The sequence below is a fragment of the Fusarium odoratissimum genome (assembly GCF_000260195.1).
Source record: "Fusarium odoratissimum NRRL 54006 unplaced genomic scaffold supercont1.15, whole genome shotgun sequence".
In the NCBI taxonomy this organism is placed as follows: Eukaryota; Fungi; Ascomycota; class Sordariomycetes; order Hypocreales; family Nectriaceae; genus Fusarium; species Fusarium odoratissimum.
Window position 1 is genome coordinate 155,942 of NW_022158701.1, and position 26,465 is coordinate 182,406.

At 49.7% G+C, this 26,465-nt stretch overlaps 8 protein-coding genes across 13 annotated transcripts; 3 read left to right on the plus strand and 5 right to left on the minus strand.

The window, feature by feature from the left end:
* Positions 1-681: 681 nt before the first annotated feature.
* Positions 682-5,555, minus strand: FOIG_09246 (uncharacterized protein). 5 transcript variants are annotated; one of them, XM_031209462.1, is made up of 5 exons: positions 5,408-5,555; positions 3,582-5,345; positions 3,023-3,530; positions 1,201-2,970; positions 682-988 (listed from the first exon to the last, which is right to left on the minus strand). In XM_031209462.1, the coding sequence occupies exons 2-4, from the start codon at positions 4,630-4,632 to the stop codon at positions 2,910-2,912; spliced, it is 1,620 nt and encodes a 539-aa protein (XP_031060549.1). In that variant the 5' UTR covers positions 4,633-5,345; positions 5,408-5,555; the 3' UTR covers positions 682-988; positions 1,201-2,909. The 5 variants fall into 5 exon arrangements, with proteins under 5 accessions (XP_031060549.1, XP_031060550.1, XP_031060551.1 ...); XM_031209461.1 differs by lacking the exon at positions 682-988 and having other exon boundaries at positions 2,453-2,970; positions 3,582-4,635; positions 4,703-5,345; XM_031209463.1 differs by having other exon boundaries at positions 756-988; positions 3,582-5,555.
* An 82-nt stretch (positions 5,556-5,637) lies between these two features.
* On the plus strand, positions 5,638-6,964 carry FOIG_09247 (D-tyrosyl-tRNA(Tyr) deacylase). The gene is made up of 5 exons (XM_031209465.1): positions 5,638-5,969; positions 6,043-6,221; positions 6,290-6,332; positions 6,400-6,593; positions 6,667-6,964. The coding sequence occupies exons 1-5, from the start codon at positions 5,963-5,965 to the stop codon at positions 6,703-6,705; spliced, it is 462 nt and encodes a 153-aa protein (XP_031060552.1). The 5' UTR covers positions 5,638-5,962; the 3' UTR covers positions 6,706-6,964.
* A 785-nt stretch (positions 6,965-7,749) lies between these two features.
* On the plus strand, positions 7,750-10,200 carry FOIG_09248 (peptidyl-prolyl cis-trans isomerase D). Its single transcript, XM_031209466.1, has 2 exons — positions 7,750-8,820; positions 8,878-10,200. The coding sequence occupies exons 1-2, from the start codon at positions 8,463-8,465 to the stop codon at positions 9,636-9,638; spliced, it is 1,119 nt and encodes a 372-aa protein (XP_031060553.1). The 5' UTR covers positions 7,750-8,462; the 3' UTR covers positions 9,639-10,200.
* Positions 10,201-10,257: 57 nt separating this feature from the next.
* Positions 10,258-15,339, minus strand: FOIG_09249 (uncharacterized protein). 2 transcript variants are annotated; one of them, XM_031209468.1, is made up of 3 exons: positions 14,938-15,339; positions 14,565-14,882; positions 10,258-14,471 (listed from the first exon to the last, which is right to left on the minus strand). In XM_031209468.1, the coding sequence occupies exon 3, from the start codon at positions 14,198-14,200 to the stop codon at positions 10,442-10,444; it is 3,759 nt and encodes a 1,252-aa protein (XP_031060555.1). In that variant the 5' UTR covers positions 14,201-14,471; positions 14,565-14,882; positions 14,938-15,339; the 3' UTR covers positions 10,258-10,441. The 2 variants fall into 2 exon arrangements, with proteins under 2 accessions (XP_031060555.1, XP_031060554.1); XM_031209467.1 differs by having other exon boundaries at positions 10,258-14,490.
* A 2,201-nt stretch (positions 15,340-17,540) lies between these two features.
* On the minus strand, positions 17,541-21,122 carry FOIG_09250 (uncharacterized protein). Its single transcript, XM_031209469.1, has 2 exons — positions 20,279-21,122; positions 17,541-19,997 (listed from the first exon to the last, which is right to left on the minus strand). The coding sequence occupies exon 2, from the start codon at positions 19,885-19,887 to the stop codon at positions 18,697-18,699; it is 1,191 nt and encodes a 396-aa protein (XP_031060556.1). The 5' UTR covers positions 19,888-19,997; positions 20,279-21,122; the 3' UTR covers positions 17,541-18,696.
* A 145-nt stretch (positions 21,123-21,267) lies between these two features.
* On the minus strand, positions 21,268-22,310 carry FOIG_09251 (uncharacterized protein). Its single transcript, XM_031209470.1, has one exon. The coding sequence runs from the start codon at positions 22,267-22,269 to the stop codon at positions 21,835-21,837; it is 435 nt and encodes a 144-aa protein (XP_031060557.1). The 5' UTR covers positions 22,270-22,310; the 3' UTR covers positions 21,268-21,834.
* On the plus strand, positions 22,169-23,665 carry FOIG_09252 (uncharacterized protein). Its single transcript, XM_031209471.1, has one exon. It carries the CDS (start codon positions 22,625-22,627, stop codon positions 23,243-23,245), a length of 621 nt encoding a protein of 206 aa, XP_031060558.1. The 5' UTR covers positions 22,169-22,624; the 3' UTR covers positions 23,246-23,665.
* On the minus strand, positions 23,315-25,489 carry FOIG_09253 (uncharacterized protein). The gene is made up of 4 exons (XM_031209472.1): positions 25,015-25,489; positions 24,575-24,866; positions 24,273-24,505; positions 23,315-24,221 (listed from the first exon to the last, which is right to left on the minus strand). Exons 1-4 carry the CDS (start codon positions 25,341-25,343, stop codon positions 23,660-23,662), a joined length of 1,416 nt encoding a protein of 471 aa, XP_031060559.1. The 5' UTR covers positions 25,344-25,489; the 3' UTR covers positions 23,315-23,659.
* Between the last annotated feature and the right edge of the window lie 976 nt (positions 25,490-26,465).

Sequence of the window (26,465 nt, forward strand, 5' to 3'; positions counted from 1 at the left end):
GCCGCTGGAAGCTCACTTGAAGGGTTGTCGACAACAGCGGGACAGGACAAATTTGGTGCTCGGTAACGGGAGGATTGAGTGAGGTATTCGATCGACATGACAAGGAATTCTTCCATACCGTTTCATCGGTAACCGGTCAATGATATTGGGTTGAAAGTTGGATGGAACAAAGGTCTTCAGGACTCTTGACGAGGCAGAATGCAATATGCAATGTGCTTCCATCACCTAGGTACCACCTTACACACAGGGAAGGCACTGTAGAGTGGAGGTAGAATTACATCCCAGGGCAGTACCTGCCTCCAGCTGTCACTCCATCGCTCGCACTCCTTACCCCTCCTGCTCCTGCCTTGTCGATGGCCCCTGCTACGGTAGTGGAAACCCCAGCCCAGGGTTGCTTGCTCCTTCTTAACGTCGGCGTCGTATTGGTCGAAGTGCCATCTGCCATCTTGACTTTGCCTTTTTTTAATCCATAAAATCATCAACATGCACTTTTATGCGGTGGCCTAAATCTAATGCTTCGCATTAGCACCAAACAACCGCTGGGTATGGATAATAGCTTGTCGATCTCGGCGGCGCAAAGCATCAAACAACTTCTCGATGCTCACGAGCACAAGCACAAGCACGAGCACGAGCCTCAACGCTATGGAGACGTCAACAGATGCACCAATAACGCAGCGACCCCTTTGCCATGTGTCGATCAATTAACTCAATCAACAACGATATTTTGCTGCCTAGACTCGGACCAGCTAAGGAATTCTGATCTTTGGTCATGGCACCTGTGAGCCAGTCCCAGTGCTCAATTGGCAACATGGGACAAACAGCCAACAACAGTAACCTTCGAGGTCTGCAGCAGAACAGAGCACAGACAAAAATAAACCCAGCATCATCATTCTAGCATCTCCCACACACCTTTCTGATCCCACTTATCTGCTTGAATTACAAGGTTGGTGGTGGTCTGGGTTGTGTAACTCGCTGCGTCTATCAGAGCCTGGCGTATCATGGTCAATCTGACATGTCTCAATAATTGACAAGGCGGTTCTTTAGAACACCCAAAGTGATCAGCAAAAACAGCAAGCGCCTGAACGAAAACCACCCTGGACGCCCTAAACGGCCTTGTCTCACCTGAGTCCTACCGGATCCCTAACCGGCATCTGCAAGACAACGCTTGGGAAATCCCCGAGTTACAGGTGTTTAACTTACCAATGTGTTGTACCTGGCAAGTCAACACACCGAATAGTGTAGTTGAGCTCTCAGGGAAAAGTTCGAGGAGTGTTAGTGAGGCTGACTGGAGTAGCAAGTGTCAAGTGCAAGAGAAGCAGTTGAAAATGGTTCGCCCGCTATGAGATCATGATCGTTTTCGACAGGGTCATCAGACTCACTAGGACCCTTTCCCCATCCGTGACAAGCTCGCCGGGAAGCCAATCCATGCCACCCGAACCATGGAATTGACATTCGCTTGCGAGGGATCTCGTATCCGAATCTTTGAGAAGTTGACAAGCATGGAAGCATTCTAGAAACCTTCCTGTTGTATCCTGCATTGGTTTCGTTTCAAATCCCAGTCGACTTGCACGGTGACGCCGATGCAGTTGGGGGCGACGATCTTGTTACCCAAGTGGGCACCCTTAACTTTGAGTCTTTGACGATATAGCAGCAAGCGCAGAACTGTGCCGCAAGCTTGCCATTCGAAAGAGGGTATCCCTCACCGACAAGAGCGCTGGATGGCGGACGCTGCTGAAAGTCGCCTCGGCAGAGTCTGATAGGCATAATGACGATGGCACAGAAAAAGGCGCCCGCGTCATAGGTGACAAGGCAAGCAGAGCACCCATTCGCTAGCCCTGAATCCAACTGACGACGCAATTTTGGCAACCTTATCGTTGATGAAGTGTGCCATCAATGATCAAGTCATACACATGTCAGCTCAGGTTTAACAATCCAAAGGAATTGCTAAGAGGACAAACGAAACTGTAACTGTGTCGCCTGGGGCGACAAGGGCCCTCATCTTGTGCTTTGTCCACTCGACTATTTTCCCATATCCGAAAGCCACGTTGTCTGCGATGACTTGAAATGTGCTACAGGTGTAGCATCGCCTCGATGGCGGTAACGCGACTAGCCCACGCCGGTTGTGTATAAATCGTTGAGACAACAAGAAGAGGAAGCTTGATGAACCCGAAGAGTGCCTCACTGTCTTCCTATGGAGACCGGGTCTATCTACATTCAAGTAGTCGAGAAATCCAACACTCTTAACTCTTTTCTCGGCTTTTGGGTAGCAATGCAGCAGCCCTCAGATATTGGGTTGTTCACCGAACTGGACCTCAAATTTCACCAATCTGAACGCTTCACCTTGGCTACGGTTCAGGACGTGCCACGTCAATGCAGACACCGTACAGTCAGTCACGGAGGAATGAAACACCTCACATCATTGTACGCCACTAAGAGAGCCTTGCCCTAACGCCTACCGAGTCTGAGGCTGCACTGGCTGAAAGAGAGGCTGTCGAGCTGCAGAGGGTCTAGACCATCCAAGGAACCAGTTCCTTCGGGAAGACATTGATCACGGATATAATGAGGCAAACGAGCCACACATATTTGACCATATACTTCAGCAGAATAGTCGTTCAGGGCGACAATGCCCTGCACTCAAAAGGTTCGTATTCATATCTCAAACAATGAGGTTGATAACGCCCCGTGTAGCATGTTGCATATTTACCTATTCCAGAAAGCACATCAAAAGCCGATGATGAAAGCAAGATGAGGTTGCCGCCTAAGTCCTTTCTTACTCTCTCTGTGCTCTTAATTCGCCCTCTCCAGGAGTTCACAAAACCAAGGTGCGTCCAACCAAAACCGATAGCTCCGTCCCATATTTCTCATACACGGCCAATGGACTTCAATCTCCAGTGAAGAAGCACTGTTGATTAGACCTCATCCTCAAGGAACTTGTAGACAAACTTGAAGTCGGCCTTGCGTCGATTCATCCTGCGCATTCATGTCAGCACGCCTCACTTTGGCATTTCGCGAGTCCACTTACCATGTGCTCTCATAGTCGAAAAATCGATATGTGCCTTGCTCAAAGTCTTCGGTGATGTTCTTAGGCTCCTCATGTCTTTGAAACCAAGTCTGATACTGCTTATGGAATCGCCAACTTTGATCTTTCAGAGCCTTGGCTGCCATGTACTGTTGGGCAGTACCCTGCTTATAATAGAATACGTAGAACAGAGTGTCAGGGTCCATACGGGAGTATAACCGCGGGTCATCGAAGATAGCGAGTGGCTCGCGGGGAAATCCTGACCCTGTTGGGGGTACCGGTTGGTCGGGTCGGTATGATCGTGGAACATCAGCATCCACAATATCGGGGCAGCTGGCCTGGCTGGCAGTCATCATGCGCAGAGCTGATGGCGCAGATGGAGGATATGGCCGCTTTCTCGACGTCTCATATGTGTCAACAAGATCTTGTAACGATGCTGGCAAGTGGTAGATGCATTCTTCCTCCTCCTCGGTCTGCTTGACACCATTGGCTGTACCATTTGTCCGTGGAGCTACATCAATGTCAGTCATTCGAGTCTTACAAAACTGTTTTACACACGTACCCTTTGAAGATGGAGCGGCCTCGAGGACTGCTGCTTGTTTTCCAGCAGCCTTTGATCGCTTGGACTGTTTCGTGGTGACAGGCACAGGGGCTGGCGCAGGTACAGGTTCTGGCTCGGCAGGAGCAGGAGCTGGCGTGGGCTGCTTTGACTCTGGTTGTTGAGAAGCGGGCTGGGCAGAGGATGTCGCAGGAGAGTTGGTCGCGCTGCTTCGGGCTTGCGGCAATGGGGATATGCTTGATGATGCGGCACCAGGGGGCGGAGGTAGCGGAGCGATACCAACGTTGTTCTTATCGCTCGCTGCAGCGGCAGCGGCTGCTGATGCGTACTTGAGTCCTTCTCCAGCGGGCCTTGTAGGGACTGATGCTGGCTTCATAGCCGGCGTACCCGAATTGCTATTGCTGATAGTCGGTAACGGAGCATGGAGTGTCGCGAGTGCAGGTAAAGGTGACTTTGTCTGAGAAGATGTCCTCCGTACTGGGTCAGCCTCCTTCTGCGCCTTTCTCGTCAGTGTCTTCGGCAAGTCATTGTCGGTCGTAAGGTCCTCTTGCACAGACTGCGCATCCAGGGAAGAGTTCTTCTCGTTATCCGCGCCCATGCCGTAGGTGCCTTCCTCGTCCTCAAGGTCGAGCTCCTCATACATCTCCTCATCTTCCATAAAGTCTTCATTCATGCCATCCGACACATAATATCGAATGCTCTCTTCCAGGTCGGTCACTTGCTCGGGCTCAACTCCGCCGTTCTCCAAGGATCTCCTGATAAGTTCCAGCTTCCCCTGGTGCCACTTATGTCGTTCGATAATGCGTTCGACTTCGGCGATGCGTTCGGCCTTGGCGGTGTTGTTTTTACCCTTCTTCATGGTCGCCTGTATCGATTCGCCCTCTGCCTCGAGTGTCTCGATTTGCTGCTCCAGCTCGTCGACCATGCCGCTTAAGAATTCGCTGGCCTCAACCTTTGCCTGCTCCTTGGGATCGAGCTTGGCGGCAGCTGATAGACCTTCCTTGGAGTATGCTTTCGTCTTCATGGCCTTCTCCACGGCCTTGAACTTTTCCATTTGCTAAAAACCCGATACAACCGTCAATAAAATACTGGATGGCATTCCGTTGTCAGTGGCGGGGACCAACCGTCTCGATCAGCTTGCGATGCTCCAGCAAGGGAGCCTTGTCCTTGATGTCGTTGCTGGCGGCCCATGTTTTGATTTGATCCCTCAGTCGCTGGAGCTTCTTGATCTCGCGTTTCAGGTTATCTTCTAGCTTGTCCTTCTGGGCAGGATTACTCGATTGTTCGATCTTTTCGTAAATAGCTTCGAATTCGGCCACACCCTCTGAGACCTTTTTGAAGCACTTGTCGACCTCTTGGGCCAGTTTCCTCGCCGCCATTATGAGTAGAAAAATGCAGCCACTCGGGCGCAGTGTCTAGTCGCTCGTATAGATCTTGTCGTCCGACTGTTGTTGTCGATTCGGTTTGTTGTGCGTCTCTGCCAGCACCGTTCGGGAAGATGTGGCAGCGCAGGGAAGGGTTATTATGATATAACGGCGCGTCGCGGGGGCGATCCGATAGTCGTCGTTAATTATAATAGGGTGATAATACAGTGTCCGTCGTCCTGAGCGTCAATGCCGGGAGCCGATGGTAGATGAGATGTGGTTGTTGGAAGTAAGGATGGCCAGCACTGATTTGGTGGTTAAGGTTAGTTCAAGGTGGGAGGTGCAGCCATCCAATGAGGCTAAAGAGCCGCGGTGTCGTGATTGGCTGAAGGGCCGCGATTCACTGGGACGAGGCGCGGTTAGCTGCTGAAACGTGTTGAAGTGGAAATTGAGGGTTGAACATGCATCTACAGGCTTGAAAAGGCTGTAATAGTTGAAGATGGTTAGTCAATCTGTAGCAAGAATGACATTTCTGTGTAATATTGAATTGCAAGCCGAATAGTGGTGCAAATTCAGGCCAATATTGCGGGATGCACTCAATGACGTGGTTTTTCATTTTTTCGCTAAGCGTCTACCTTAGTAGATACCTTGCTGGCAATTAAGTGCCCTCCACTGCCTCAGTGCTTTGGGTAGACCATACCTAGAACGTCCAGTCTGGAACTCAATCGCCAACCGACGTCTCTATCAAATTATGAATATTGAAAACTATAGGGAAAAGTATAAACTTGGTGGCTTCTAATCCATATAAGCCTATTCGCTTGAGAGAATTTATGTTTTATCATCAAAATTAATCTTGATTGTCTTTCGCTGCTGTAATACACGGTAAATCGGGACCGATGCCGATCCGACTACGGAGTAACGTCTAGATACAGAAGAGAGCTTGACTCAAGCCCAGTCAAAACAGTCTGATATTTTACTCAACTTGCATCTCCCAGTCACAAAAACTTATACATCACAAATATGAAGGGTACGTGCAGCACAGTGTAATCACCGACACACAAAAGACAAATGAAACATAAGCTCACCAACAACTCAAATAGTCATATTGCAGCGTGTCCTGTCGGCGTCCGTCACCGTCGACAAGGAGATGATCTCTTCCATCGGCAAGGGCGTCCTGGCCTTTGCAGCCGTGGCCCCCGGGGACACGGAGAAAGAGGCTGACCTGATGGCTGCCAAGGTGCTGAGGATGAAGCTGTGGGATGACGAGGAGGGCGGCAAGGTAAGGGACAAAAGAGGCTGGGCCGATAATTTCGTTTTGTGGTTTCAAATCTGACAGGCTTTGTCAAGTGGAAGAAGAGTGTCAGCGATATTGGCGGCGAGGTTCTCTGCGGTGAGTCTTGTCTCCTCTTGTCTCCGGTCGCGTGAGGGTAGCAGCAGTGGCTGAGACCCAGATACAGTGTCGCAGTTTACGTTGCTGGCTAGCACAAAGAAGGGAGCCAAGCCTGACTTCCACGGTGCTGCCAACCCGGAGGAGGCACGTCGGCTATACCACTACTTCGTGCAGAAGGTCAGGGCGGGATACATGGAGGAGAGAGTCAAGGATGGGCAGTTCCAGGCCATGATGGAGGTTGCTCTCGTCAACGACGGGCCGGTAAGTTTTGTGGAAGCCCGTATTTTTCTCGCATTTGGGGGTGTCTGTGCTAACCACCGGGGATACATCATAGGTTACTCTGGAATTGAAGAACGGCGCCAAGACGGAGTGAGTGGCTGGCTGCTATAGAAATGTGAAATATAGGGAGATAGGCTATTGACGATACCTTAGACGGGACGGGTAGACAAAAGAGAAAGCGAAGGGATTACATCAGGTACATTGACGGATCTGCTATAGGTTCGGTAATAGAGACATGTTTTGGAGTCAGCCCTGGCGTCTATAATCAACATGATATGATTCTTGAAGAGTTCAGCTTGCCTGGGCTGGCACATCTTTGATATGTGTGGTACAGCATACAACCTGAAAGGGCGAATTGTCGACGGGACTGTATCCGAAAGTGCAATTATCTTACAGCAAACGACAGCCAACACAGCCACTTTCGTGTATTGTCAGTTTCTAATTGGATGCATTAGCGGAAGGGCTGCATCATGTGCTGTGCAACCGAGGGCTGGAGTTCCGTGTTTGTGGTTTAAAAAGAAGCAATTCAGAGGTGGCCAAAGCGGCAAAGTGTCTCTCCTCTGTAACGGGACGGGATCCAATATAGACAGGCCAGGGTTGAACGGGGGAGTTTGGTCCGGGCGATAAAATCGGATTGGTCGTTGATTTCTTGCATCGGGATATCCCTAGGAGACGCTACAATGGATGTTGTGCGTTGGTAGGTGGGTATGAGATATGGAGGCGGGCAATAGTTGAGTGGGATATAGGTAGTCGAGAGGTGAGATTTGATCAGTAACAAGACCTGTAAGTGGTTCTGAGAATTTGTGTAACCATTGTTCAATCATGATTCACTCTCCTTTTGATATCGGCACTCGTTGACTCGGATTACAATGCCCTGAAAGCGTTATTGCAACGAGGCTTAAGCCATCTCGATCCCTGTTCCCTCTCATGAAATATTCCCCCCTCCCCCGCCTTGATGAGAATTTGGTTGACCAATATGAGAGAGTTTTCTCTTTTCTCACTTTTTACTGATTGGATTGCGAGAGAGGCAGTTCGGTCAAGGTCATGCAGTCATCGTTACACAAACTGTTATGTGTCCTCTTTAATTAAAACACATTTAGAATTGCTGCATGACAGGTCATGTATCTGACCTTCAACTGCAGGGCGAGGTTGAGCCTCGCTGCAGGAGAGTGTCTATTTGGGCTTCAAAGTTCTCGGCTGAACCTGTCTCGTTTCAGTTGATGATATTTGTTGTTTTTATTTGTATCAGCTGATTGTTTATGTTATCTTGTTTGCTTCATCTTATCTCTTTTGCTCATCACCGGTGTAGGAAAAAGAAAAGACACCCCGCATACGCAATTGTCTTCTTGGTTATGATATTCACATCCCGTCCGTCCATGCTTGGCTTAGTCCGAGGGATATCGGAGCTGTACCTTGTTTGCGAGTGATTGTGGTTCATTAGATATGACCTGATTGAGTCAATTGCATCAACGGTAGATAGCCTACCTACAGTTCAGTAGCCTTTTGTGTAGATATATAGTGATATTCCCGGTAATGAGGAATTGGATTCTCAGCCGTCAATTAAATGCATGCTGGGCTACCCACTTATAAGCGGCACGATCTTCGGGCTCACTTGCATCGCGACTTTTCCTCAATTGGCAGGGTAGCTCCCCTCTTCTGTTACCTTCTGTTTGCTTCTGCTCCTCCATAGCAACTGAACACCTAAATAAACCCCCACGCTGTGATCCCGTCTTACTCCCCAATCCTCTCAAGCAATAAACTAAACCTTACATCTCTTCTCTCTTCCGGCGCCTTGATTTAATTCCATTTCCTTCCTCTCCTCACCCAATTCCTCCTCACAAACTATCGCAAATGGCTACCGAAGGCGACTCCCCCGCGCGACCCCGCGTCTTCTTCGATATCTCGCTCGGCGGCAAGCCCGTTGGCCGTATCACCATGGAACTCTATGCCGACCTTGTCCCCAAGACCGCTGAGAACTTCCGTGCTCTCTGCACCGGCGAGAAGGGCATCGGCAAGTCGGGAAAGCCCCTGCACTACAAGGGCTCCATCTTCCATCGCGTCATCAAGCAGTTCATGATCCAAGGTGGTGACTTTACTGCTGGTGATGGCACCGGCGGAGAGTCCATCTATGGCAACAAGTTTGACGATGAAGCTTTCCCCATAAAGCATGAGAAGCCTTTCCTTCTGTCCATGGCCAATGCTGGTCCCAGTAAGTTCCATGATGCCCCTCATTTTGGGCCATGACGCTGACGAATTACCCCGCCAGACACCAACGGCTCCCAGTTCTTCATAACCACCGTTCCTACCCCTCACCTCGACGGCAAGCATGTCGTCTTCGGCGAGGTACTTAACGGCAAGTCCGTCGTTCGACAAATCGAGAACCTTACTACCCAGTCCGGCGACCGTCCCGCAAAGGAGGCTCTCATTGCCGACTGCGGCGAGCTCAAGGGTGACGCCGCCGTCGCTGCTGACGTGAAGCAGCCCGACGCCCTCGGCGACCCATACGAGGACTTCCCCGAAGACTGCACAGACACTCTCGATGCCGTCGCCATCGTCAAGATCGCCACGGCCTGCAAGGAGTACGGCAACACTGCCTTCAAGTCAGGCAACTATTCCCTCGGTCTCGACAAGTACCAGAAGGGTCTGCGCTACATTAACGAGGACCCTGATCTTGAGAACCAACCCCAGTCGATCAAGGACGACCTCCAGGCTCTGCGCTTCTCCCTCAACAACAACTCGGCGCTCCTGAACATCAAGCTGGAGGCCTGGGATGACGCTGCTCGCTCCGCTTCTGCTGCCCTTGACGTCCAAGGCGTTAAGGACGCCGACCGTGCAAAGGCTTTCTACCGCCGTGGTCTTGCCAACATCCGCCTCAAGGACGAGGAGGCTGCTCTGCGTGACTTGAGTGAGGCTAACACCCTTGCGCCCAACGATAGCGCCATCACCCGAGAGCTCAACACCGTCCGAACCAAGGCTGCTGCTCGCGCCGCCAAGGAGAAGGCTGCCTACAAGAAGTTCTTCGCCTAAGCGGCTGCAGAGAAGGCATACCGCAAAATAGAGAGCGTCATTTTACTCATTGCGAGCGGGATAGAACGCCAGTTGTGTTTGAAAATTATAGCAATGTTTCATATGGAATGAGGGCGGAGGACATGATCAAACTTTCTGTAACATAACCCATGCGAGGAAAAAGCGGGTTACTTAGGAGTCGGCGCTGAATGAGATACCATCGAATTGCAAATATTGCAATACTCTATAAGGAGATGACGCATTATAAATATCAGCTTCGTGATCAACTATGCCACTTTCTAGTTGCTATAGTCATGCTTCGTAAGTCAGGCAAGGCGTCCACGCATAACTTGGCTTTAGTAAAGAGGGGATGATTCTAATTGTGATTTGAGTTCATGGGGGAAAATCGACATATCATATATGTCTTCTTTTCCCCCAGAGTTTATATGTCTATCAGTCATGCCGAGCATGAAGGTAACTTGGACTCAAAGTCTTTTAACTTTACGCTAAAAAAACAGAAATAAAAATAAATAAATTAAGAAATCCAGATATACATAATACAACAAATGAAACGAGATGAACCCAACCGTCTGCTATGCGAGTATGAAGGAATGGCCTGCCATTTCCAAAATCCGTGGTAGTAATGACAAAAGAAAGGGCAAGTATAAATGAGACTATGTGAAAAGATGAAAGTGGTATTTCAAAGAAGTTGTATTGTTCATTCAGTCATGAATAACTAGCTCTGCCATCTAGTCATCAAAAGGTATATAAAATGTGTATATGTATATGTATATGTATAGATGGATATAATGGCTTTTTCTTTTTCACTTAAAATGCTTCGAGGAATCTTTTCCCTCAGGACTCTCACCACGACCGACTATGCGGGTGATGCCGCTGAGGATCGTACGTCCCACACGTCCGTTCTTAGACTTGATAGTGTTGCTTGCACTCGCACTCGCACTTCCACCTGTGCTTGCATGTCGTTGCTTTCGTTGTTCCCAGCCTTCTTTGTGGTGATGATGGTGACGGCGACGCTCCTTGCTTCGTCTGCGGTTGCGTATTGTGTTGTCATCGTTGACTTCGCTGCCTGAGCTACCGGGTGTGGGTTCGTAGACGTCGTTCCATGCTGTTGAGGAGCCGCCGTAGGAAATAGAGAGTGATTCAATCAGTGATGCTTGTTCAATGGATTCGGCGACGTCTTCTGTAGTGGCACAGGTTGCTGTTTCACTGGCACGCTCGGTTTCGACCTTAGCGAGACAAGCGTCGGCGCGTTGTTGTAGAGCGAAGCATACGTCGTTGAAAGCGAGAAGCTCTTGATCCACCTCCTCTTTCTTGTCGTCGACCGGTCTAGCGTCCACCCATAGCTTGACAAGACTCGCCAAGTTTCTCGTGTCGTCAATCAAGTATGGAAGGCTGGGGAATCCCTCCTTGGAAGTAGGACTTAGACGGCCGAGAATAGTGACCGGTGTGCTGTAGCCAGCAGGAACGAAATTGGCGTTGCGGTCCGCTGGGATACTGCACACTTGGTCGATATAATCACGAACAGATTGTCTCTGCACATTGAGGAATCGGTTCATCGGCTCCATCCATTCCTCTCGCTTTCCAAAGTTGGACAAGTTCGCTAGCTTTTGTAGTGCTTTTGCGATAAGTGTGAATGTTCGTTGGGCATGAGGTCGAGGGTGGTCGCGTAGAAGATTGAAAAGCTTGGGCGATAGAATAGCTGGACAGATGAAGCGGAGGAACAGGAAGCCAGAGACTGATGTGTATGTGACAGTGCGCAAGAAGTCTCCATAGCGATCTTCAGCAACGGCTCGGATGTACTTGAGTATATGTCGTAGCTCCGGAGGTAGTCGGTTGGCTGAGTTAGCAATGCACTTCCACACTTCAGTCGTGTAGTGGATGAGCACAGTCCAATGCTGGTCGAGATCCGATTCGTGGGGGATCTTGCTGGGGTCGACTTCGCAGTCTGGGTTGATCTCATTTATCTCAAACAGCTTCTCCTGTAAGATCTCCTCCAGATACTCCTTGCCCAAGCGGCGCATATGAAATTCGAGCGACTGTGTGAGGAGAGAGTTGCCTCGAAACAGCAGGTTCGCTTCTCCGGCAAGTGACTTGCTCATATCTCGTACGATCAGTTCACGATCAGTTGCAGCGTCGATAGAATCGTTGGACTTCAGCCGGCTGCTGAATCGATATTTCTTCATGGTGGTCTGGTTGCCGATGCCATCGATCTCATCCTCAACCAATGCCATGAGCCATTCGCTGGCGGAACCTGACACTTGGAAGATATTGAGGAATAACTCTGCCAATCGACGAAGCTGTCCCGGGAGAACCGCCGATACCTGGTTCGTCAACCCGGCCGGGAATCGGTGTAATAAGTCCGTGAGAGGTTGGTATTCCTTCGACAAAAGCACGACATGCTCATCGTGATTCACTTTGACTAGCATCTGTCCAACCGATTGGTGCTTCTCGTCAAATATCTGAAGCCATTGCTCGCTGTCCTTCCCGCGGTCTAGTTGGTCGAGCGAAATGTCGACGGCACCTACCACAAACTCCTGCAGATTGCGTGTTCGAGGCAGTCCAACGGATGCTTGGAGGAGATTACTCGAGCTGTCCAGGTTTCCTTCCACTCTCTTTAAGACGATGGATAATAATGGCGTGGTTGGTGGTAGATCGGTGAACTCGCACTCCTCTCTCCAAAAGGGGTTCTTTGTGGCTGTCTTCGTTGTTGTTCGTGCCCTCACTTCGCCATCTAAGATAACTTCCGCAAGGTAGTTTCCAATCAAAGGATCAGGTTCCGGTCGCCCGGGTCGTTCTGGAATTGTCGGCTCAGTCCCTCCACCACCGCTGGGTCTAGCCTTAATCTTTGCTTCAGTAACCCTGACGCTGATTGTCTTTTCAAGCCTGAAAACTTCGCCCTCATACTCTGATTCGATATCCTCTAGTTCCACAATTTGCGATGTGTTAGGGTCGTCAAGGCGGTATATGTCGGGTACCGCGAATGCTCGAAGTAGACAAAGCCAAACTTCAAAATGAACTCTGCTGTCGAGCGCCAAGTAAACAGGTCGGAAGATAGAGAGGTGAGTAGATGTAGAAGAGTAGATTGGAAATATGGCAATGCAATATTCTTCATCGAGCACTGTACGGTCAAGTTGTTGAACAGCACACCGGGAAAGCTGTGAGAGGTCGATGATGGAAAGAACAGTAACATCATTCTCTGTCATGAGTTTGAACTCGCCGCTGTCCTGTAGAATGCAGGAAACTCTCCTCCAGGATGTCGTGGGTGATCGAAGGTCTCTCGTTGAGGGTCTCTTGACAATCGCCCTTGGTGAAACAGCCAAGCCCTTGTCCCAAAGCATCACCTTGCCAACCTTGATGATATTCGTAGGCTTGTTCTTTTCTTGTGACCAACCATGTCTCTTCAATTCCGGCCTCATGGGCGTCACCTGGTTGGCTGGTTTCCCATTGGCAAGCTTAATACCCGTTGGACGTAATTGCTGCCAGCACAGTAAAGCTGCAAGCCACAAGTCGAACTCTTCTGTCACCAAAGGACATATTAGGATTTCCACTGGAGGTGACAGGCACACCAACTCCAAGCATTCCTTGGTTAGTTCGGGATAATCGACAGGGAGGACCCTGCAGCCGCGCAGATCAGAAACAAGAGGGATATGAAAGGGTCCATTCTGCCCTGAGTCAAACATGAGACAGCCCTTCTCCTCTTCAATGTAAGCTACGCCACTATGCCAAGGGCCACCCGTTTCGCCTTGATATTCGATCTCGCCGCGCATTCGACCGCATAGAGTTCTCATAAGAAGCAGGACCTTGTTTGCGTCATCGGTAGCTATGGGTAATGGGAGTGAGTCGACGGTAGGTGGTGGAGAAATGAGAGGTGAGGTAGGTCTGGATGATTGTCGCTTCATGAGTCTTCTTGACTTTTTGTCTTTTGTTGGTACTAATGATTCTCGCCCTGTTATCACAACGTGATGTAGCGAGTCTAATGAACTGAGCTGTGGCCTTAGCTCGTCTGAGGGATGTAATGACCCCGACGAGCTCACACTGCCAACCCGGTGTCGTTCTGATGTCGGCGGTGGTACACTTCTTTGTGCCAGCATAGAGGTATCCATCGTGCGCGTCCTTGGCCGGAGGCTACCGCTCGTATGCCGTAAATGCTGTCTCGGAGGGCTAGATTCGCTGCTCTCGTACGACTCGCTGAAAACTTCGTTGAAAACCATGCCTTGTCTTCTTGTAGGGCCCGGAGGTATAGTCCGGGGCGAACTCTGCTGTGAAGAAGCACCTCTTTGGGACTCTTGAGACTCGGCAGTGACACTGACAGTTGGAGGCTCGACGGGGTCGGGTGTGACAGCGCGAACGGTGGAGGTGGCATTTATCAGCGTATGGCGAAAGGCTGACCGCAGGTTGGATGCGCTGGAGCGCTCCATCTTTGGGTCCCGGGGTAGGTTGAGGTCGGAGGTGGAGGCCTGGTTCCAGGATGTGGCATCACTGGAGGTGCCAGATCGTGAGTGGTCTTGTTCGTCCATGTTTGGCGGTCGCAAGCCTAAGCCATTGTGTGTCCACGTCCACATACAAGCGCCCGTTCCGCATTGAGGAGAGAGAAAGCAATAGCAGTTGTTTTTTGTGTGTGAATAAGTCGGTGCTTTGGTGATTGATTGACGGGTGGAGGTGTCGAGGGCTTTCTTTGTTGCTAGTCAAGGGAGGGGATTAATCGATGTGATGGGTTCGATTACGTTGACCTCGGTAATTAATGGCTTGAATATGGCCGTCGATTGTAACAAGATAGTGCGACTATCTTGGCTATCGTCAGATGTAGTATCTGATTGTTGAGATGAGGGATCTCTCGCAAATCAGTCAGTGACTGGTTGCGGGGAGAGGGCTTGTTAGTCTAGAGTCTGGGCGAGAATCGCAATGGAAGCTGGGAGGGGAACACACCTAGCACACCTACACAGCAGCTGTACCGGCACCAGTCCACTACAATTGAATTGGAAATGCACTAATCGACCCGATAAAAAAATGAAGAAGAAGCCAAGAGCAGGAATGGTCCAATAAAGGAATAAGTAGAAAATAGGAAGTAAATAGATGACGATAAGCGTAGGTGCGCTCGGACAATGGGTTCTGTTCTCGTCGTTTTTTAGAACAAGAATCGAATTGCGGTGAGTTCGATTATGTTGCTTATAGAAGCAAGACAAGACAAGACAAGGTCAAGGTCGAGTCGAGACAATGGCGGGAATTGGAGAGAAATTGGCAAGGCTAAATTCAAGTTAAACGTCGCCACACACGCAACGCACTTCAGCGACACACTCACTTTAAGTTAGTGAACGCCTCTTCTCTGTCTGTGTCCTCTGTAATAAATCAAAGCACCTCCACAGAAGAACCAATGACTTTGCCTGTCCTTAAGCTCAGGCTTAAGCGCAACTGGCCCTTGTTTCTCCAACCACCCTTGACGCTGTCTGTCCCAGAACTTGACTTGACTTGACTTGACCTGTAGGGGTCTTGAAAGGGTTTTTGACAGGATGAAAGCAGCCCGGGTCTGCCTTGCTTGGGCGATATTAGAGAGGAATACGTATTTCGCAACTGCCGGAAGTTTAAACCATAATATCGTGAGATAACATCAGGGTTATGCTTTTTTCTCTCCGGTTTGCATATGGCCAGGCACATTTTGTAATCAGGTCGATTGACCTGCTTCTTCTGTCTTGGATCCGGCTTCGAGAAGCGGGGGATAACTAGGGACGGTTTTTGCTGCCGATCACAGAGCAGAATGGAACGCCATGCAGCCTTTTCGGCTTTAGTTTTCGGGCGAGGAATCATGTCCAATCGTTTACTTGAACAAAGATGCCGAGACAAGACGGGCCGTGACGATACCTTCCCAAGGTACCGAATTCGGTGAAGCAACACTTTGAAGACAGGTACTCTATCTCAGCTGCTGACGAGTCTGTCTGTGACTTGTCTCAACTACACAATGCATAGTCCTCTTCAACTTCCTTTCATTCCTTTTCGTCCAGAATCTCAGACTCAGACCCGACGCAGTGGAGGGAAGCAGCAGGGTCTCCCTGACAGGTGTGCCCTGCAAGTCGGATCCCACTCTAAGACCTGGCCTTGTCCCGGGCACGCAACGCAGCACGCAACAGTGGAGGACAAGTGTGGAGTTGGTTAATGGACGAGAGTGGATCTCTTTGATGGAGAGTTACAATGCTAAACTAGGAAGCGGCCTAATTCCTTTACCGTGATTGTATGATTACAATATCAGCACATATGATGTGCGTACGTATGTGTCTATCTATGGAAAGCAATAGTCAACTGAGATATTACTAGTATTGAGGCCGCTCGAGTATCCTATCCTCTGAGTGATCCAGTTCTCATTTCAGAACCGAAACCTTGCTGTCCTCAAAGCTTCTTTGTATCATGCACTGAGACTCTGTCCGACATGAGAGTGGAACCATGGTCCCGTCAGACTGGTTATGAGTTGTCCGTCTGATTGATAAACCCACAACCCAACACCAACACCAACACCAACACCAACAGCATCACATCGCACAGCGTCACATCAAATTCCCTGCTCCCAAGTTTCATCCCAAGTCGTCCAGCGTTTCCAGTGTTTCCATCAAATCCCGGGCAATCGCCCTGTCCCGCCGAGCCAGGATCTTCGGATGCTTTCCTCCCTCCCCAAAAGAGGACATTTTTCGGATGAGCTTTTCCAGTAAGGGTTCTTCTTGCGATTGTGCAAGTAACCCTTATCCTGGCTGCAGACCCGCTAGCTGGGGACAGGGCTTTAGTTGATTAATGATAGTCGATCCAATCTCAACGTTCGTTAGGTTTTCGTGGAGAGAGCTGACAGTGAATGACTCGAGTTGATGATGATTCTCGGTGTCAAGATGCAGAAAAGAGTGCCTCAGAGACACGCGGGACAGGGAATCTGGGTTCCTAGCATGACAAGGCGTCAGCCATAATACGGTCATAACATGGGAATAGTCAGAATGTCACCCGGCAAGTATCAGCCTTCGCCCGCAACGACGGGCTGAGATCCCACGCATCTAGCATCAGCAAAACTCAAACTTGAGCGCCGCTAGTCCAAGAACTCTCTCGGAACTCGCTTCCTAGCACCAGAGTTGATCACATTTCCGACTGAAGACAATCTCTGAGTGGTTCAGGGTACGAGATCTGCAATCAAAAGCATACCGGGGTTGATGACAGCCAAGAAGCAAGATCAAGCTGACAGAACCATCAACCCAACGGGTGAAATCCAATGAGATGATGGGAATTCGTGTTCCTGGCATTCCTGTAGAGAAACTAAGATTTGAGGCCTGCCCTGCCCACATAGATATCTTCTCTTGTGACCAACAGTTCTTGGCAAGGCTAAGGAACCCCAAGGTCTCCTCAAAAGCAAATAGGACCGTCAAAGCGTTCTCCGTGGTCTATCTCCGATATTCACGATAGTTACCTATGTACTTACTCCTCTTTTCTCCTGAAAATCATATCCGGATGATGTCTATGATTACGGGAATAACTCGATGTTGGGCTGTCGTTCAAACCCCTGAGCTTACGATTCAACGCCCGCTGCTGATATCGAGCATATGCAAGAAAGATGTGCATGGAATGTGAGGCTGTTGGTTCCAACAACACTGGGTTCGCTGTCCCGTCCCGCTGGCGTGGGACGATCCCACGTGTGGCATCGAGAAAAACCCTCATCTCCATATTCTTTGGTTTTGTTAATGTCTAGGTTCTGAGATGAATCTTACGTGTCATCGGAGAGCCCTGTCTTTTGAGTCTGTGCTATTGCTTCTCCATGAGTCACCAATGGTACCATGTATCTGATCCATTGATGCAACCCTTGCTAACACGAAAGACGCATCTTACCTCCAAGGCAATTGCTTCTTTTTCAACGTCAGTCAGGGGTCAAGGCCATGGTGCCGACGTGTTCCAGCGTGAGAGAACCATTTTCGAATGCCGGGGGCCAATCATTCGAGAATATCACGGTTCCCAACTTTAAAACTTGCCTGACATGTCCCCATTTGTGACCTCCTTTGACCTCAGGTAATCAAGCACAGTCCATCTCTCGACCTAACCCAAGAGTCTTTCGAAACATCAGCTCACAAAGTGCAACAATTCAGGCAACACAAGTTTCCGAATTACACCGCTTCTATCAACGAGTGTCTATTTGATGAGCCTAATTGTGTTTCCATGCATAGCCTTCTTAGAGCTTCGTCATGATATTATATCCTTGTCTCATGTGGTGCCACGCAATCGGTCGAGGTGATTGATATCAAAAAAGAAAATATGCTAATCTTCCAAGATACACAACTGCCAATCAGGATCTAGAATCGACATGTCGGTTCTTGAGGCCAGCAACACGGTTACATATCATATTCTAGAAACTTGTAGCATTGCTCATGAGACGAAAGCCCCACTAACTAGACTATGCTGAAGACGATGATTTCACCAAGAGAGCCACAAACTTTTTCATCATGGTCCACAACAGCTGCAGTCACCGTTTCAGAACTTCCTCATGCCAAGAAAGGTCATATTCGCGCCCATCTTGTGCAGAAGGATTTCCTTGATCGGCAACAAACACGGTACTAATTACACATAGCATGCTAATATGCCATCTCCCCTTCTCTCAACGTCTGATGTTCAAACTTTCCATGGATATGACACAACATCATGATTTCACCACGCCATTCGACCCGCAAGAAATCACCCAGGCGAAAGTGAATCGAACAAAATATGTTGAATACGTAATCACCAATTTGGGCAGTTTCCTTTGTATTTTCTCGCGTCAGAAAAGAAGATGAAAAGAAGACCAAGAAAGCATGATATGTGCATGGTGCCTGTATCGCGCAAAGTCTCGACGCCTGGTAAAAACACTCTCTTCCAACTCCCATTGCCAGATCCCAGTATCCTCATTCTCAATCCCTCCCAAAAAAATGTCGATCCCCACAGGGTATCGTAGTCGAATGGAATAAAAGTTAACTAAAATCACCAAATTGTATAAAATGTTGCATTTGCTGTGTGGATATCATCGTTTCTCCTTCTTGAATAGCGTACTCCTGTCGTGCTGAAAATGCAATTAACGAAGGTGAGTTGCCTCAATTGGGCTTGCAGGACCACTGCGAACATGGCTCAGATCACTGCTACCGGTTCGTCGTAGGGCTTGGCTCATTGTCTCGATGTTCAGATCACCCCCTGAAGGGTTGATTTTGAGGTTGTTTGTGCTTGTTGGGCTACCAAGAGGTCTTCGAGTTGGACTCAACTCGATACCCTTCATGCTGCCAGGGTTGCTTGTGGGAGGGCTTGTCTCGGGTCCTTGGCTCGACACGGGTGATCGAATTGGCGAAGGCGAACGGTTGACCGCTGCTGGGAGAGACGTAAGTCCTGCAAGATGGATGCTGTCGCGGGAGCTCGCAACACCGGAAAGAGGGTTGTGTTCAGCCTGTACAACGTCGGCAAACGAAATGAATGAGAGCCGGCGGACATCGGAAGAATCTAGGGAACCGTAGTTGGAAGCATTGTCGGCCGAGACAGCCTCTCGGTCAGCAAAGAAAGCGAGCTCGGCTGCCCACTCGCTGGCTCCGAGGTCGTACGAGGGAAGAACGTTGCTGGCTCCTGTAACTGTCACAGCGGCGGATTGGTGCGAGCTGTGGGTTACAATCTCGACTGTATCAGGGTCAAGCTTTTCGTTCGTGATGGCCTCGGACGCATCATCAAGAACAGGAGGAATGTAGTTTTCGGTCTGAATATGCGTAGGGATGGCTGGAGAGTTCGGCTTGAGCACAGTGCTATCCTGGACATCACGCTCAAAGATCTGTGATGTGGCTGGCGAAGAAAGTCGTGGAGAACCAGTGAAGCCGCGACCTGGAGATGAGGGAAGGGCAAAGCTCTGCTCGCCAGCAGGAGGCCATGATGGCTGTTTCGAGGACAGCTTGGAAGCATCTCGAGATAGAGGTGGGCTGGCAGGGTTGGAGTTCGCGTTGGAAGGTGTTTGTGACTCAGAACGAGATTCGGGTTGGGATTCAGGCTTGGAGTTGTTTGTGTCGGGTTTGGAGTCAGACTTCGTAAGCACTGAGGGCTTCTTCTTGCCGAGGCCGAACAAGCTACGCATCTTGCTCTTCCCGTCCTTCTTTGTATCTTCTCTTTGATCTGCCTCGTTGTTGAAATCGCTGGTTCGAGGGGTTGAGTCACCTAATCGCTGGTCATCGACGGACTCAGTGTTGACGAAACGGTCATCACGAGTGATGGGGGCTGCTTCGGCGAGACTCATGTTGACAGATGAGCCCAGATGTTGAGCGTCTGGGGTAAAGCGTCGTCGACGGTTTTTGTTGATAAAATATATACGGAAGACCGTTTGCAGCTGCAAAAGATTGTATGGGACTGCCCAATAAGGTTGAGTCAGTAACGAAAGTCGTGGAATGCAAGTCTATATCGGCAAGTGGGAGGAGCAACGACAGATGACAGACAGGCGGGCAGGAGAGATATTTAAGTAGCGGGCGTGAAGCGTCGGATGAGAAAGTCGGGAAAAGCAGAAAAAAACAAAGTCAGATATGATGTGACCTTGTGTAACTGAGACTTTGAGTTTGAGTTTGGCGTTGATGCTGCCCTTGGGATGGGAGAAACATTGAATATTGGATTAGGTAGCACCTCATGGAACTTACCTAGGTATATCTGCCCTGTAAAACAGTCCGTAGCTCCCGGTACAATACTGGGGACTCCGTAAACAAAGACCCGCAACGGCCAGCGCTAACTCTTAGGGACCTGCTAATCGCGGCAATGCCGTTGTCCGCTTGACGCCGTCTTGGTCTGAGGGTCTGCGTGATGCACTTGAGTTTTTGTGGCTGGTGGGAGAGTGGCCGAGACAATGATTCCAAGATTTGGTCGATGCTGAATGAGTTGAAGAGAGACTTGAGAGACAGAGAGAGTCGGAGATAGATTGTGGATAAGTTAGGTACAATGCACGGCAGGGCAGAGCGGGCTGAGACTTTGGGCGCGCTGTGGCTACGGCTGTAGCGTATTCGTAGGTGCCAAGGGAGGGAGAGAGGCCTGAAGGCGCAAGCGTAGGTGCAGGTGCGTGCAGGTACGAAGACGATAAACTAAAATAAGTTTATTGCTTTTGTCGGATGTCGCTCGCCTCGTTGCCCGTTGTAGGTAATTGCAAGGATCTTTCGAGATGGATATTCTATTTATTGTCTGCCGAAATGAACAATGAAAGGGAGACAAAAGTCAGAACTCGAGAAGAGGGGGATGAATGGATGAGACGAGCTTCAAAAGGTTAAAAAAAAGTAAATGGAATTGATAATGGCTGGGGGGCTGACGGGCGGCGTAGGTGGCTTTACAATTCGTTTTAGAGGTCAAGTCAAGCTTCAACCTTAGATCAGCGCACTTTGATCAAGGCACGGGACCAACTCGAGGCGGGATGATTGCACTATCCAGGGCATTTATGGGGCAATTTATGTGAGTCGCACAGATGAAAGCCTCCACCGTCTGCAGGGACGAGAGATTTAATTCCATGGATCCAATGTAATCGATGCAAGCTGGGAAAGGGTTTTGGACCACGGGACCTTTGCCAACTTGGCCAACGGACGATGGACGATGGATGATAGACGAGAGAGGCATTATTAGCAAAACCTGCTTAAAACGGTGGACATCGAGATGCTATGCCGTAAAGGCGATACAAGGCCCCAGACTGTGACCACGTTTTAGTATCTCGTCCTCCCAGATGCTCTTTCTGTTGGGTCTCCATGTTGTGATTCTATATCTGATGCTACGTCTGTCTGGTATCGTGCAGCACCAATCCATCCATATGCATGCACCCGACATGGGACTCTCGTCAATGCAAGTCAGGCACCAGAGCCTGTATCAAAGGGACTTTCTCCCAATAATACCAAGGCCAGCCCTGGGCTGCCTATCTCAGATGCTGAGGGACTGATCCGATGGGTTCAAAATATCCCTTCACCTTGAAATGACATGATATTGCTTTCGCTCTCTCCCTCGTACAGTCACAGCCTGGATAGCATGTGATGCTATATCAGTCTTTATCACTCCATTTCCCCTTCAGCCTGCATATTTTCTCTCTGCCTTGGAACAGTCGGTTGGGTGTCCATGGTCACCAAGTTGGTCACCTCTTATCACATCCCATTGCTGTCAATCACCAACCTGGCTACAGCCCCGCTACCAACATGGACCTCGTGACGACTCCTTCAGGGCACTTTCTTCATCTTGCCCTGGCGGAACAGGCTAATAAGGGATAAAGATCCGCGCGTATCTGCATCAAAGTAATGACCAACGAGGAGGGAGAGGGAAAAGTCTGCCCTGCTTTACCCACCGTTGATTGCTTTTTGGTTCCAAACATCAACAACACCAAAAACCCAATCTGAGATGCATCATTGGGCTTCCAATCCAGCCCCGTCCCGGCTACCCCAAGCCCTGACAGGCCCCATGTGCCGACCCCGTTGACCCCTTTTTCCCTGTTATAATTTGCCACTGATAAGGGTGACTGATTGATCTTCCACATTTTCTCCAGTTTCTCTGGAATTTTCTGTAGATCTCCATGGCCTTGAAGAAATGAAACAAGGGACTCGTCAGCTTGAAGCACTGACTGCAGGTAAGCGGGAGTTAATAACCACGAGGGGTCAATGTTGAGGGGCATTCCTCCTGGCGAAGAGCCGACGTCATCAGCTTACAAGTTTGGAGCTAACTGCGAAGAGAGCTGGGAAGCTGATCATGGTCCATGCCATGTGACTTTGGAGCTTAATCAAGCACGTGACTTTTTGATATTAGGTAAGGTGTCTTAGGTAAGCGTAGCCTGAGGGTGGCAGAAACTTCAGATCTTGGACTTTAGGTGGTTTGCAGGGTCCAGCGGTAACCACACGATACGCCAATTACCGCGGCCAATCGCCTTCAGCCCGGTCCTCGAGGTCCATACAAAGTCAAATCAAATCTCAAGTCGCCTGTACAACTATTTACTCGTTACGGGACCCTCGACGACAGACCATCAAGTCACAATGGAGTTTCGAAGCCTCGTCCGACCAGTCGCCAGGCTATTCAGCCCTCGTGCTGCCCTTCCTACCGTTCCTTGCCGTGGCCACAAGACAACAAGCCGAACAAAACGATCTTTAAAGATTGCTCCTCACGAGTCCTTTCTCCCCGACCGAAAGGCAGCCTTCCCCGCCTCCGACTCTATCATCTACAACCCTCCTTCTTCCGAGGCCTCTCCTCTTCACACACCTTTCATCTTTCTCCCACACAACGACCCTCGCCGTGCCGCTCTCACACGAATGCGACACACCCCGGGCTCTCCTCTGGAACCTATTGCACCCGGCAAGCTTGCCCCAAAGATGGACTATCCTCGACGCAATCCTGTATACAACCTCAAGGCTGAGGATATCAGGGAGATGAAGCGACTAAGGGCAGACGATCCCGTTACATGGAGTGTGAATAAACTGGCTGAAAAGTTTGGCTGCTCGCCCGTTTTCGTCAAGATGGCTGCTCCTGCACCCAAGACACATGTTGAGGGTCTTAAGCGCAAGCAGGAGAGGAGGGAATCACGATGGGGTGCTATTCGAACCGCCGCAAGAGAGGACCGCAAGAGGAGGACAGACATGCTGTACCGTGGCGAGTTGTAAGGAGTTTATTCTTCGATGTGTCGGTGTGGCACAGCCTATCAGACTTGTACAAACATGGAAAATCGTCTGGGTTGATGTAGGATTATGGTCATAAGGAATGAAGTGAAATGCGAATAGTGTTGATTCCGGCCCAACGGGAGGGCAAAAATCTGTATAATTGCCAAATACCAAAAACTCCCTGAATACAATAGCCTCTTGTATTCTTTACCCTTGTCTCCCTATTTCATGTATCATGAATAGCGTATGCCGACGAGTTTATGGCATTCAATGCCCAACAATTCTCCAATTGTGTCCCATATGTACCCCTTGTTCCCACATAGCAAACAATTAAAGCTAATCCAAGATGTTGATACACACCTATATACGAACATTCGTTAAATCAATCAAGAAAAACTATACGAAGCAACTTTTGTTCTAATCCAACTTCATCTCAGTCGATCTAGTAGTCGACGTCGATGTGCGACGGCTTCCTCCAGCACTTGAAGATGATGAGGAGGGTGGCTCATTCAAGAGATCCTTTTCACCAGGAATCACACGGTTACACCAACCACACCACGAACGACGTTCTCCTCTAACCTCCCGGCCGAGGATACGACTACCGCTGGTGCGCTCATCATCCCACTCGGGGACACAATGACCAACACGCACCATGCGAACACGTTTGCGCTTCACAACACCGCCAATGCCCTCGATCTCATGACGAAGGTAGCCAGGACCGAGGGACGGTGACGGTGTGCGCTCATGTGTAAGACGGAGCTGGTCGATCAGAGCGTCAACCGGAGCTTGTTGCGGGGCCGGAGCCGGGGCGACATTGCCGTCCCGGGCGTCCTCGGCGTCGCAGTCTACTTGATGCTCGACTTCTTTGGCGGCACAGCAATCTGCTTCGCGGCCACACACGACGCCACGAACGCCCTCGCCAATGCCTGTTCCAAGACCACCAAGAACCTCACCGTATTGATTTCGCCAACGCCAGATACTAAGCCATCAGTCAGTAAGAGAGTAAGTTTCCTTGGGAATTAACACATACCGCTGGTAGTCATGATCTGCGGCACGAATGCTTCGCCCACATGGCTGACAGAGCCAAACGCCCTCGTCGGCGCACTTACAGACGTCTCGCGACACCAACTCCGATGACAGTGGTACATCTGAATCTACAGGCGCCTTGATAAGAGTGGCTATAGGTGCGTGAACACAAGGTTTGCAGAGTCTCCTATGCCTCTCCTTGAGGGCGACGGAAGCCGGTGGCTTGATGGCGCAGTTCTGCAAAGTTCATGGTCAGTAACACGCGATTGGGCCAAAACTCGGCAGCTCGCAGATCGTTGTACATACCCGGCATATCACATCGCCGCATCGACGGCACTCGCCAACCATATCGCGAGCGCAGTCGCCTGATTTGCCATTGTAGCTGCGCCCATCTTCCATGTAAAACCAATTACCAGCGCGAGCGCGGTAGCGAAAGGTTTCGGAGCCATCAACGGGGACTTCTTCGTTTTGGCAGTGGAGGGTAGAGTTGATCAGAGTAGCACGGTACTGAATGAGGCCATGATGGATGAGACGACAGGTACGTGAAAGAGCATCAAGGGTATTGAGGTCGATAGAAGATGCAATGGCTTCGACAACACTATTTTGAGGTTAGTGGGAGTTGTCATGACATGTCAAATTCGGTATTAAACGAAGCAGCAGATATCATGATGAAGGTCAACAGCTTCAACCACGAATCACTCAAAGCATTTGGACAGAAAATTGATTGAACAAGGGATCGCACTCACGGATAACACTGAAAGGCGTTGGTAATAGGCGCCTGAAAGGTAGAAGAGTCCATGGTGCCTAGCGGCTCTGGGTTGTACAATGAATGAGGCCAAGGTCCATTCCGGCTGTTGGCAGACAACAACTGGAGCTTCCTGAGGAGAAGAAGATGCTGATCTTTTTGAGAAAGTTCACTCTGCTGGGGGTCGTCATGATGAAGAGGACCAGGAGGCGGAATGGGCGGCACGACCTCATGATGAGGTGCAGAAGCGGCACGAGGATCGTTGACGGTAAAGCCGCCAGGGCCCGCCCCAACATCCTCGTCCTCTTCCAAATCCACAAAACGCGCCATGGCTTTTTTGGGTGTTTCTTTCGTTTCTTTTACTAGTGACTTGCGTCTTGGCACATGGAAAAAACAGTAGGTACAGTGTGAGCCCACGATCCCCAGGATCTGATAAGCAGAGGGGATAGGATGGGATGGGCAGGGGGGTATCAAATTTCGGGGGCTCGAGTCGGTAAGAGGGGGGTCCGAGAATGATAGAACCGGATGTCGAAGGCCGGAAGAGGGCCCGGGATGCGGAACTTTGTATGATCGGGGCTAGACACGGCAGAGAGAGGTATGCAAGAAGAGAGAGAGTAGGTATGAAAAGAGAAGGTGATGTTTAGTTACAGAATAGGATTAATGATGTCTGCAGGGGAATGAACTGGAACTGGAACTGGAACTGGAACTGGGGCTATGATGAGTGAGAAAGAAGTGGGTTATGTTATGTTATCAATGTTACCAACGGAGGCCGGGAGTTGATGAAGCGGGGAGACGGAGCGGGACGAAAGAATCACGGAGATAAAAGGAAGAATGAGCTATGATATGAGCTTAGAAGCAGCCATTGAAACTGCAGAACAGAGTCGTTCCCAGTGGATCTGCGTAGAAGATCGTGAGTGAGATTGAGGGAATGGAATGGAATGTGAGTGAGTGAGTGAGTGAGCAAACGAATGAATGAGTGAATAGTGGCAGTGAGATCGATTGCATCAATGAGATTCGTCAATGATGCGTCAGTCACTTGATGCCAGCCACAGCTCGACCAGACTCGAATCAAGTTAGATAACAACCCCAAAACTAGAAACTAGTATATCTACGGTAAAGTCCAGGACCAATTCCTGAAGCTTGTCAGAATTGCCAAGAATAGCATAACCCTCGAGTTCAGAGCCCGATTCAAACCTATCATGGAAGCGAGTCTTGTCTCGTCTGCCCCTCTTTGTTCCCGAAAGCTCAAGTGGATCTAGTGCTGTCAACTTTTCAAACATCCATGTACAAAAACAATACGTATGGTATAATCCGGCGGTGACGGCCATGCCGTGCTCGAGCTGCAATGTAATACTATTACACCGAATAAACAAAACAGTACAAAAATACCACACTCTCCTTATGGACTTGTGCGACGTCACGAGGGTACCCCACGTGTTTTTTTACCTGTCA

Bases quoted from the DNA above. Each gene is read 5' to 3' on its own strand.
- FOIG_09251 (XM_031209470.1), bottom strand. From the start codon at position 22,269: ATGCCCCTCAACATTGACCCCTCGTGGTTATTAACTCCCGCTTACCTG.
- FOIG_09246 (XM_031209461.1), bottom strand. From the start codon at position 4,957: ATGGCGGCGAGGAAACTGGCCCAAGAGGTCGACAAGTGCTTCAAAAAG. The intron at 3,531-3,581 runs GTACGTGTGTAA...ACATTGATGTAG, and splicing joins GGCCGCTCCATCTTCAAAGG to CTCCACGGACAAATGGTACA. The intron at 2,971-3,022 runs GTAAGTGGACTC...ATGAATGCGCAG, and splicing joins TTCGACTATGAGAGCACATG to GATGAATCGACGCAAGGCCG.
- FOIG_09247 (XM_031209465.1), top strand. The intron at 6,333-6,399 runs GTGAGTCTTGTC...ACCCAGATACAG, and splicing joins TGGCGGCGAGGTTCTCTGCG to TGTCGCAGTTTACGTTGCTG. The intron at 6,594-6,666 runs GTAAGTTTTGTG...GATACATCATAG, and splicing joins CTCTCGTCAACGACGGGCCG to GTTACTCTGGAATTGAAGAA.
- FOIG_09249 (XM_031209468.1), bottom strand. From the start codon at position 14,200: ATGTGGACGTGGACACACAATGGCTTAGGCTTGCGACCGCCAAACATG.
- FOIG_09253 (XM_031209472.1), bottom strand. From the start codon at position 25,343: ATGGCGCGTTTTGTGGATTTGGAAGAGGACGAGGATGTTGGGGCGGGC. The intron at 24,867-25,014 runs GTGAGTGCGATC...ACCTCAAAATAG, and splicing joins AACGCCTTTCAGTGTTATCC to TGTTGTCGAAGCCATTGCAT. The intron at 24,222-24,272 runs GTATGTGTTAAT...CTGATGGCTTAG, and splicing joins GCAGATCATGACTACCAGCG to TATCTGGCGTTGGCGAAATC.
- FOIG_09248 (XM_031209466.1), top strand. From the start codon at position 8,463: ATGGCTACCGAAGGCGACTCCCCCGCGCGACCCCGCGTCTTCTTCGAT. The intron at 8,821-8,877 runs GTAAGTTCCATG...TTACCCCGCCAG, and splicing joins CATGGCCAATGCTGGTCCCA to ACACCAACGGCTCCCAGTTC.
- FOIG_09252 (XM_031209471.1), top strand. From the start codon at position 22,625: ATGGAGTTTCGAAGCCTCGTCCGACCAGTCGCCAGGCTATTCAGCCCT.
- FOIG_09250 (XM_031209469.1), bottom strand. From the start codon at position 19,887: ATGAGTCTCGCCGAAGCAGCCCCCATCACTCGTGATGACCGTTTCGTC.